This window comes from Hylaeus volcanicus, chromosome 3 (assembly GCF_026283585.1).
Source record: "Hylaeus volcanicus isolate JK05 chromosome 3, UHH_iyHylVolc1.0_haploid, whole genome shotgun sequence".
In the NCBI taxonomy this organism is placed as follows: domain Eukaryota; kingdom Metazoa; phylum Arthropoda; class Insecta; order Hymenoptera; family Colletidae; genus Hylaeus; species Hylaeus volcanicus.
Window position 1 is genome coordinate 5,477,669 of NC_071978.1, and position 12,236 is coordinate 5,489,904.

The following is a 12,236-nucleotide window of genomic DNA, read 5'->3' on the forward strand; positions in this document are numbered from 1 at the left end:
TACTTGTTGTAAAGAACAATGTCCGGCAACCATATGTGCTCCGACGGCACGTGGAGGGTATCGACACCGCCATAGTCATCAGGGTTCCACTTCAACTTGTAATCGTTCCACTCCTGCAAGCATAAAGATGACAGAAAGTTAGCAGAACGTCCTTCAGATGTGTTCACAATTGCTTATTATGTTATATATAGACTGCAGATGTTTATGCAAATCAAATGAAAGATTAATATTGTATTAATAGTAATAATAAATTAATAGTAATAAAATTATTGATATTTTGTATATTTTTGAATTTGTGTGTAACCACACAGATCTCTCAATATTTTAATATGATATAAATGCATAAACATTTACAATCCAGTTATGTATTTATCACACCACCTTTTATTCGCGAAATTTGTTGAATTCGTATGGTCACAATAGTACATGCGCAGTTAAATGTACGAATGTAAGGTTATTCAGACCACACACACACACACGCACGCGCGATAACACACCGATAAGTTAGGTATACACGATCCACGTGCTCGAACGATGCGTGAGGAACTGGGTAGTGGTACCGTGAGTCGAAGGATTAATATGCGTACGAAAATGGCCGACCGTGATCGACCCCACCCGATCCCTCAATCCCCAACGATATTTCAGTTCATCGAGGCTCGGTTTAGTTTTAACAGGAATTTTAATCATTTATTATTACTACGTGATATTTTAGGAGGGTTTAAATGTTAAATTGCAATAATAGTGCTTCATAAAGCAGAGGAAAATAGAATATGGGGTTAAAACCAATCGTGATAAGGACTCCCCGATTCGCGACTCGCACGAACATGGCCGATCTTGGTCGACGCTACACGATCTCTCGATTCTTATTTAAATTCGAAAGCGATAATATCCATTGGTTGATGAAATTTACTTTTATAGGTGTACAATTAGACGTAAATAAAAATGATCAATAAACTTAATAAAATAAATTAACCAGGCATAAAATAATGTATTAATAAAATGAAAACAAATATAGTAGATAGAGAAAATAGAGGATTATTAGCATTTCAGCTACAAAATGAAAGTAGTTCTATCTGGAAAGGAGAGAAGATGTGATTTTAAATATAGACAATTAGAGTAATCATATTTCAGAGCTCAAGTAGTATCCCCAAGAAGCCACAAATTTTCCAGCGAGAATTTTTGAACTCCGCTGTCATTCGACTCCTGTCGAAACTTTCATAAAGTCCCGCGCGGCGTTAAACGAATCCAACCACCCTCCCACTTTCCGTCGGTTCTTCCACCGCGTTCGCCATCGGTGTCATCGTTTCCAGCCCCATGCATCGTCGAGCACGCATCCCCTGTTTATAACCTGCGTCCCTCGCCGCGAGAAGTCAACGCAGGCCGGGTAATTGGCTCCTGGGAAGTTCAGTAACCGATCGGAGCCGGCAGGAAGGTAATCAGCCTCATAAAACAGTCACAACGTTAAGACAGTCTACTCTTGACGTTAAAAAAAAAGCCATGCTTTCTTTTTCATCGAGTTTTAAATGAGAGAATATTTCTTTTTGCTAGGACGGGGGAGAGACTTGGTTTTGAATGTGAATTGTTTTAGATATGTTTTGGCAGTTTTATTCTCATTTTCATCTAAACAAAATTAATATTTAATTACCTTTTTAATTAACTTTTCTAAGACGTGCAATTTTTATGTGCAAGTATTCTTTACGTAATGTAAAAATTACATTCAATTCGAGATGAGCCTCATCACAAATTTATTCAAATGACAAATGAAGAATGAAAATACAGTTTTTGACTAATTTGAGGTGAAATGTCCTATCCTAAAATTGAAACAAAAATTGCCGTTTATCGAATAAACGATAGTGAATTATTTATCTCCTGTTCGTTGGTCGAAGCATGTGTCTAAATAAGAATTTTGTCCGCCTCTTCCCTGCGTGTTACGTGGTTGGGAATCGATCGGGCCGAAACAATTGGTTCCATTAAACTCGCATTGTGTTTGTCAATGAATTCTATATTACTATGGATATACATAATTTAACGTTCGAACGGTTCCTCGCTCGATGAAAATGCAATCCTGTTCTCGCTCGAGGCTCAAACATCTCGAAAACAATATGCATTTAACGCATCAAAACATCGTGTTCGTTTACGCTGTTCGAGTAGGAATTAAGAATTCGGCAGCGAATAATTATTTCGGGGACTTTTCTTGGACAGGTTTTATTACGCAATAGAAAAGAACTTCGGGTAAATGTAAATACTATTATAGAAGAATAAGAAACTTATCCGGCGTGTTTAATTATATTTTCATGGGTAGGAGATCTATAAATATTTCAACTGAGAATAATATTATAATAAGATAAATGTAATTCCTGTTATAAATTAAGAAAATCTTACATCCCGTGGAACGTAAATTTTAATGCAAACATTTCTCGCTCTCATATGCAATTAAATAATAAATATCTTTCCCTCAAAAAAGGCCAGTAATTTTGTTTGAAACGTAGAAACATAAAATACGACTCACCGAATTTGCACTCATTTAACAAACGTAAGTTCTCATTTCTGTCGTTTTCTTAATTTTGAAACACCATTTTTCCTGCCTAGGCAGGTACCATGATTTTTATGTCGCTTGGACGAAGAATCCATATAGAAGTACCTCGGAACACGGTAGTAAACTGCAATTAAGCTTGGTTCCATGCTCGATCAGCAGACAATTTCAACTCGGAGCAACGTTCTATTCGCGGCGAGTACCCAGACACGATTAGGCGATTCGCGGAAATGCAAACGCGTGCAACGTTCGCGGAGATTTATTGATTTTCGTTGGCATGAATTATTCCGCTGGCAATTAGCAAAGTTCGCTGGCCCCGCGCGAGAACTTGGCAAAAATTCCGCGCACGATCCGGTCGGCTGGCCTAAATCAATTATGGCTGCGTGCACGGGAGACGACTTCGATCCTCGAGGTTTAAGCAAACGAACTCGAACCGCCGCCAAGTGGCAGAAGCACTCGTCCCGAAAATGAAGATCGATCTCTGTTACTAGGGAATTCCATTTGGTAACTTAATTCGACCCCTACTTTTTCATCTGGTCGATTCTTTGGAAGTCGAATGCCTGGAAGCACTCGAACCTGCTGCGAAGACATGATCGAATCATATACATCACCTGGAGGGAAGCAATGTGTACACGAGATGTGGACACTCGCTGTCGTTATTGTAAGCTTTTGGTTTGTAGACGTTTCTATTAAAACTTTACTGACTGGTAACGTTTCAACATACGAGGGTCATTCGAATATAAACCGGATTCTTTCTTGAACAGATGTGTCAGTAACGAAAATTTTATTGCGAAACTTGTGAGAACTATGAGAATTATGAGAATCAATGATTCGTATAGGAAGCTCTAATATAAATAAATAAACTACAGATTTTATCCATACAATCTTTCACACTTTTATGCAAAACTAAATGTTATCATCATTACAGTATTTTACGAAATATATTCTGCACATGTTGTTATGCAGATGTTGTTTATATTAACATGCACATTGTATGCATAATAAAAATGAATAATAATAACTATAATATCGTAAATGCGAAGATTTGCAATGCAAATACATTCGTTGATGTTCATCAATAATAAAAGCGCACACTTTTATCAGCGTGAACGTATGTGCATAATAACAACGAATAAAGTTAATTGGTAATCAAATTTAACGCTCTTCATCAAACATCCATTAACGATTAAATTCTCCAGTTCGAAATCATCCATAAGAATACAAAAATAAATCTGTCGAAACGAATATGTTTTAAATTAATTCCTCTTGACTTCGGGGTAAAAAAAAAATCGTAAACGAAAATCCATGTACAATATAAAATTCCTATTGTTTTCGAATTACTTTGCATAATATTATAAATTTTTGCTTCGAAGGGAAATAATATTCATGCCACGAAATAAATTTTTTGAGGCTCTTGACCCTTCCAACTGAAAATTCTACAGTGCCCTCGATAGAATGGAAAGCAAATGTATTAAACAAATGCTAAGAATAAATGCTATCGAATCAGCAGGAATAATAAAACGAAACATGAAATTAAAACTACACCGATTCGAATGAATATACGATTGAGGAGCGGATAACATCGCAACCTGGCCGAACGCAACACGGACCCTTATCGGAGGAGGACATTCGCTCGATTACGTCGCTCTCGGGTCCGAGTCGATACAGTTGTTGTGATCCAATTAACACTTCGGTCGCCGCGAGTGGCACGCGGCGAGCTCATTAAATTAAACGGCCAAAACTTCATCAGGCAGCTAGGAGTGCGTCGTTGTCGCGCGTTCTGTCAATGGCTCCCTTCAGACGGCCATTTTCCTCGTTCGTTGCTTTCCGAATTGCCGTGTCGCGAAACCCTAATTGCATCGATGAAATTTTGCTGTCGATCCACTCATTCCTTGTCTACACTAATATAGAAACTGTAAAGATTGTTTGAAAAACAGTGAAAAGAGTGATTCGATTGTTTCACGGATAGGAAATTAGCGAGGCCCTCGAGCCACGAGACGCTGGAAAGCCTGTAAAGATTTATCGTTCCTCGAGCAATAAATTACGCTGTGGCGTCGTTCGTATTCAGATTTCTCTAGACGGCGAAAAGCGCCCCGGGACAAGGAGAATCGTACGACGTCGTAAAAAACGCGACTGATCACAGCTGGAAAAAGATACGGCGCCAATTTGCTGGAAACACTGCGCGAGGGAAAACTGATTCATACCTCAACTTGAAAAGCGTTCGGTAAAGTGTGATAAGATGAGTGGGCCTAATTTAGAAACGGACGCAAGCATCGACACTTTCAAATAATTTCTTTTTTAGTACGACTTGTATACTTTCTTCGTTTTATTCGTATATGTATCTACGTAAATATAAAATCTATTAAATTCACGAAGATCTCTACTCACTCCCAAATTCGTTAAAACCACCTTCGATAGTTAAGCTGTTATTCTGCCTGAGGTATCATTCGTAATCAAACATGCAGTGACTATAAAATAATTTTTATAATCATTTGTTTCTTTAGTATCTTTAGACCATCCAAGTTGGATCGAGCCACATATTTACAATATTAAAATTCATTGGCACCTTGCAAATTAATCAAGTACCTTTTGAGTCTAACTGTACCACGGTAGATAATTCGTGTGCAAGCCACAGATTCCACAAGTCCTTTCGAGCCCTTTACAGCCCTTTGAGCAGGATGAATATGTATTTACGTCGCATGTTAACTGACTTGCGTAACCAACGCTCATGTGCCTTTTGAATTTTGCTCCAAAGCTCTCTGTACAAAGGGTTAACACTTTCCTCACTATTGAGCTGAAAACGCGTTCACCACAGACTACGTTAAATTTTTGGTGATCCTGTTTAATGCGGACGATGTGTGCATTAACACAAAAAATGTATTAAACGAGTCGACTGAATAGTTAGAGTAGTATAGCAATCTGCAATTCAAAAAGTGTCTTCTCTTTATTTATTTTTTATTACTTTTAATCACGTTCCCTTTTTAGTATCGATCCTGCAATATTAATGTATTGATTGCGAAGAATTTTTGTGTTTTTCTAAAAAGGGCCATTGCATTAAATACATCATGAGTTCAATATGAATTTGATTTACATTCAGTATATAACCTTCTAATAAAAATATTATACCAGTATACTAGCGCAACGAATGACAAAACTTTCCAGTCTCAACCCAGAATATATTTAACAACTCTTCAACCTTCCACTTACTTCATTTTAACTATTACATAAATCAAATCCACGGTCAAAAGTAAGAGTAAAAGAATCATAAAAAAATAACAACCGGATATCGAAGGAAAAGTATTTAAACAAACCAAATCGATTTCCCGCGTTAGCAATAATTTCTCCGCACCCACACAAAGGGGTGGTCCTTCGCCAAATATTCTAGCACGTGCAAGTTCTCTCGCGAAATTCAAGCGAAGAAATTCACCCCCACGGGCACTTAACAAAGGGTGCAATCGATTTTCGTTTTATATTTCAAGCCTCTATTTTTACCGTGAAGCGTTGCGTCGGTCGTTCTATAATTAATTTCGCGCGTTGGCGTCGAACGATCGCGTAAAAATATCGAGCCCTCTCCTTTTTGCTCCTTCTGTTTCGCCTCTTCTTTTCTTTCTTTTTCGTTTCGTTACGGCTTGGAAGCTTCTTGAGCGTGTCACTTATTCTCGCTCCGCGGGAGCTTATTATAGGAATCTCTTTGCGGAGTTCCCCGGGATTTAGAAGTTTTGTTTACATCCGCCTCGCGAGATTTCCTACCCCGGCGCCAAGAATAATTCCCCGGGCTTCCAAGGGTGGTTGCTTTAGTATCGTGCGGTTTGTTACGGGAAGTTCGTTTACGTTCCCGTTATAACGGAGGTAACTGTAATGATAAATTTGAAAATAAGTCGCGCGAAGTGCCTGCCGTGGCACGCAGCAGCGAAACTTGTCACTTCTAAAACGCGAACACCTGCATCCATTGCAGAGGAGCCATTTCGGTAACGAAGTCCCCGGTTGCTTGTGTTGATTTAATTTAACATAACAATATTTTGCCTGAGCTGCTCAAAATTGAAAAATAATAGTAGAGTATCTTGATACAAGAAGGTTTACTGTTAACAGACGGCCTCTTATGTTGCTAGTATAGTATTTTATTGTTTGATATTTTAGTCTTTAAGAGCTTGCGAGCATTCAATAGCGTCTTGAATTAATGTTTCGAGAGATGTATTCTGTTTGCGTTAACTCGAGAGCTCTCAGCGAATAATGAAAAAAATGGAAGAGCACGTTGCTGCTACAAAATACAAATATAGTGTTTATTCGTTAACAGCCCACTCTTCTTTGTGTGCGAGCCACTGGTCATTTTCTTAAGCTCTAAATAAATGAACTATAATATCAGAAAAGTGATCAGAACTGTTATCAGAACTCTCGCGTTACACGCCCCCTCGCCATCGATGGAAATAAGGCGAATGCTTGACTGTACCGAAAAATTTGCGTATTTCCCTCTTCAATGTCGCGGCGCAAACGTCTGAGGCCTGTTCCGAGGATTTTCGACGGATCCTTCGCGAAAAGGGACGCGATTGGAATTCCAGAGTGGAAATTCGCAGCCAGAACGACTGCCGTACCGAAGATTGCCAGCTTATTTCGCCGTCTGTAAACGTCGAGTGCAACGAGCAGCCTGACAAACGGCAGCTCGAGTGAACGTGCCGCTGATTCCACGCTGACGTGCGGCCAATCAGATTTCACGGAACGACGTAAGAGGTTCGTGACGTGATTTAATAATCAAAGAAATTGGATTTCTCCAAGACCAAAAATGAAACAAAATTATTTGAATATGCGTTTTCTTCGGTGAACGAAATTGGAGGTATTGTGGTAGTTCGTGGTAGAACAGTTTTGTTAAATCGAACGAATTATTTAATCGTTCTAGACACTTCTGAACGTTCAGTATATTATAATTGTAATTAAAATAGACAAATTTTCTTTATTTTCTGTTGCCTCTAATTTTTCTGCTTTTTTTTTTTTATAAAAATCAGAGCTCTCGACTAACAAATATTTGTCCTCTTCATTGAGGTTGAATAGTACTTTGTAACAAGGAAGGATACTATTTTTTTATGAATATGTATAATAGTTATAGTGATGGAATGAAACAATAAAGTTCTTTGGTAATTATAACGAAACTAAAGTATGAAATTTCGCAAAGATTTTTTCTGCAGTTTCATCTGTCTAGAATTTTGAAATTGGCCACTGGTTCGTTGAATTCTCCTCTAGCTTGCTTCGACTCTGAGTTTTTGCCCTGAATCGCGGAAACTTCGTAGCAGTTTATATAATCGCGCGGCTCGAAGAAAGGGCAAGCGAAAGAAGAGACTTGGCAGAGCCAGAATCGTCGAGTTCGCTCCCTGGCAAAGCTGACGACCCGTCGTGAAAGCATTTGAAAGCGTGAGAGACGCCAGCTCCTACCAACAATGCCGGAATGCTAGAATAAATACAGTCGATTTTACAGAAGTCTGGGTCCCTGCTTTCCCAGAGGCCAGTGGGAGCTGTTGTTCAGGATTAGGTTAGACATATAACGAAAAAGAATTACTCTAAACAAGTGTGGATCGCTTCCATAACGAATCAACAGTTTCCAATTTTTCAACACTTGGTTACGTTGCAGTATTTAACTTGTCAATAAATTAATACTACAGATGATCGACGTGTATATATCCTAGTTCGATTAGCAAGAGAAATTTATGAAAACGGGAGACTGTTACGACGTATGGTAAGTAATTTTTGATTTAATGAGCCCTTTTATTCGATACTGTAAATTTTTATAGTTGTATAAGAAAATGTATTATTCTTCCCGCATGCAAATTTTGTACACTATTTACACAACTTGTACTAACATTTATTCAAATGTAGTAGTCAAAGGATGATAATTATCTTCAAGCAGGCATTTTAAATATAATCTCCTTCGTTGACAAATTTTCATCGAGTTAATAGTGCGTAGAACAAAGACGAAAAGACTGGTGAAATATACCGGTGAAGTAATTAACAAAGCAGACCGTTCATGAACTCCCTGTTCGTTATTATTAAATACTGGCGCTTTAAATTGAAAACGAAGCGAAAAGGTAATCTACCCGAGCACATACCGCAACCAAAGACGACCTAATTTTCCGCTATGCGGATCAGTAGAGCTCCACCTACACAGGAATCGATTCACCTTTCACGGTTTTAACCGAATCGAATGAAAGCTGCACGAAACGCTCCTTTCCGCAATCATAATCGTTAACTAGTTACTTCGCGAAACAAAAAACGGAGGAAAGAAAGGAAGAGAGAAAAGGTACGGGCACTGAAATTTTCTCAATTACAATTGCGGCCGTCCCGGCGGCCGGCAAAGGAGAACAAAGAAATTGTTGCTGCGTTGTTTTCGGTAAAAGCCGTTTCTGGCGTATTTAATTATTAAACAACTACTTCCACGAGTCGAAAGCACGACGAAAAGAAGCATTTGGCTGCCACGCGGTTTGCAGCCACTCTTCGCGTACAATACCTGACCGTTTCTCGAATCAAAGATAAAGGGAACGCGGGAGCGTGGAAATGAAGGGAAGAAGCTGTCCATTGAATTGAAAATCTCTCTGAAACTACCATTTTCGATAAAGGTTAGAAATATTTCATCTTGACAAACTTCGCGTGCAAAGTTTTATCACGTAAAAGTATCCGAAACCATGAGATTATTATTTAGAAAATAAAAGAAGAGAAAACGTTCTTGATAAAGAGTGAATTATAATTTTCGGATACATATATATTGTCACGTCCTCGTTCGGACGCGTGCAGCGACTCCGAAGTGGCTATTCGAGGTCGTATCGACTCGAAATCTCGAAATTGCGGAGAGACTCTATCCATCTGGGAATAGGAACGAAGTTCGCGCGTGGGGCCAAGACAGTTACCGTCTTTATCCAAATATCATCAAAAGCAGTTTTCGCGGAAAGCAGTTTCCTTTTGATAGTTTAATTTTGAATGCGAGGTGTCCTTAGGAATTGAATTCCCGGCCTGCATGCGAACTGGAGCACGAAACGTTTCCAGCGACCTAATATTTCCGTGAGAAGCGCCGGTTCAGTCTCTCCAGACGCATCCAAATCCTGGTCATCCAACCGGACGTAAGAAAAAGAGTATTTAAAGCTTGATAAACTGTGCTGTGCTTACGACAGATCCACGGTTCCACGAGAAAAGTTTGGATGGTCGTCTGAATAGATAGACCACCATTAATTCCACTTTTTGAAAAATCTTAAATTCAAGTGTCAAAGCTCTCGGTATAGTAGTAACAAACGTTATTACATCGCATTATTATTATACAGGGAATGGGTTAAAAATACACAGACTTCCAAAATGGCCAGGCAAATATACTCAAAATATTTGAGATTGACAAGTTCAACAGGATTCTTTAAATAAAATTTAAAAAATTAACTAATCCTCATGGCTAGGAAGTAGATGGAAGGATAGAAAGTCTATAAACTTTGGGTTATATCCTTCTATCAATTATCGGCAATGTGTAATTTAAAAGAACCCTGATTCATCTTAATGATTCATTTGCAAGTACACTTTCATTCAAGTACACGTTCATTCTGAAGTTCGAAACCAATATCTGAGACCCAAGTGCTTCTCAAACGCAACAAATATGGTAACATCTGCCACGAGTGGCACTCTAACCGCAACAAAATGGAACCAGAGGATGGAGGTCGACATGCAAGAGCATATATTGAACTTGACTTCGTGCTTAACCTATCTCTGTTTCTCCGACGAACACATCTGGGTAGCATGAGACTCTTCGGCCGTCACGCCTGACCGAGTCAACAAGCCTAAGAAACGTTCCCCCGCATAGTTCGACCCTCGTCTACGCGAATGTTTGCGAATCCATCATCGCGGAAGTTCCAGGAATGAACCTGGTTGCCTCGAGTTCCATCGCTATCCGAGAATGGCAAACAATCCCGTGAGTCTGATCAAAAACTAAAACAAAACCAGAAAGCGCCTGGCATTCACGGCTGAAATATATAGGTCTCCCATCCCACGGGTCTGCGATAACAGGTAGAAAACTGTGACGAAAATCAGAATACGGAGGCAAGTGGAAGACACGGAGATCAAAGCGTCGACTGATCAGGATTTCGAAGAACGACAGAAAACCTAAGGTTCGAGGAACGGGAATACGTATCAAATGGCGTTTCGTGATTCGAATTTCGTCGTCAACAGGCACGGAAATGAAATCCGTCTGCTTTGAAATTCCAAACCCCGTAGCAAAAGGGGTGATATTCTGTCCGTCAAAGTAACGCTGCCTGGCTGGATTTCACCCTTTACAATTCTACCTCATCGTTCCTCCATGTCCCGCCCCTCTAGGCGAGCTATCGTTATCAAGAAAATCGCGTTTCACCGGGCTGTTTTCCAATCGTTTCTGTCCCACGACGATTCGACTCCTACAGGCGAAAGGTCCGATTCTCGATTCACGAGGATCGTTTCGAGAATTGAGAACGCCATGGTTCGTTAACTCTAGACAAGGGAATCGCGAGTAGGCTGCCATGATCCGCGGGAAATAAGAACGCAAGCGTTTATTTTTTTGTAACGATACAAGGACGATAATTTCGTTGCTATTTTTGTCGTAATGAGGAATCTTAGTATTGGAGCTCTTTGCATTTTGTGATATTTTCAACGGATTAAAAATATTTTCATTTAAATTTTTAATAGTTCGTTTCGAGTTAGTCGAATTGTTGTAAATATTACGATCTAAAAGAATCACGAATTCAGGCAACCTACAGTAGAGTCTCGAATAAGTAAATAATAACTGTATCGAGATGTGTAATTTCAAAAGACTCTTAGTACTCACTTGTTCCACCCAAACGTTCGTCGTCATGATCTGGTTCTTCAGGTTCTGAAAAATAAAGCAGAGAGCAAGATGAAGAATGGGTTTCCAGAAAGGAGAAACATCCTTGGATGTCTCGAGCATTTCCAATTACCGAAGGATGAATTCATTGGGTTTCGAAGATGCTCAGAGATCCATTGAGAAGGAACGAAGGAAGGAGTCTCTTGGTCATCCACAAACCCAATAAATCATCTAAACAATTAGGGTATTTCGTGAAAAATCTGTCACTTGGATTATTCACTCTACAGAAAATATATATAATTCCAATTTCAAAAATCCTTGAAGAAACTTCTTCGGTTTCAACCACCAATTCGCGCTTTTCTTTTGTTTCTTCTGCAACTACGTCAACGTTATGGCTTTCTCACGGCACCGTGTATTTAATAGCGCTAGAAAATATTAGTATAGCCCGCGGGGTATTAGAGTTCGCTGAACTCGTAGATGAATACCACAGTCATCACGCGCTACGCTGACTCGATTCAATACCCCCGCTGATCCCACAATGGAAATCAAAGTCGACAAACATCGTGCTATTTACTATTCCATCATACTAGATATCTGCAATCAGGACCCGCGAGCGGGGACAAGGTCAACGGAATAACCAACGACTCCTAGGAGATGCCAGCCATTATTATTAACTATCGTCACGAAAAGATGTTCGTCACGGTTGCTTTTAAAATGAAACTAAACGAACGAACATCTGACCAAACAGTTCTAGGGTTTTTAAGGCTTGGTGTTCAAGCAAAATGAAGTATAAAAATTATTGTACATTCGGACTCCAAAGGGTTAAATAATACAGGTAGGAATCGTCCAAACTATTTATATCATCTAGATGCTCGTCAGGATCAGAGAGTTTCA

The 12,236-nt window shown here is 39.3% G+C and overlaps 1 protein-coding gene across 1 annotated transcript in view; it reads right to left on the bottom strand.

Annotated features, from left to right (window-relative positions):
* Positions 1-12,236, bottom strand: part of LOC128873907 (acetylcholine receptor subunit alpha-like 1) — a 156,923-nt gene that overhangs the window by 43,153 nt on the left and 101,534 nt on the right. The window contains exons 3-4 of the mRNA XM_054117914.1: positions 11,346-11,390; positions 4-113 (exon numbers count right to left, since the gene is read on the bottom strand). Of these exons, the coding sequence (XP_053973889.1) occupies positions 4-113; positions 11,346-11,390 (155 nt within the window). The remainder of the gene's footprint in view (positions 1-3; positions 114-11,345; positions 11,391-12,236) is intronic.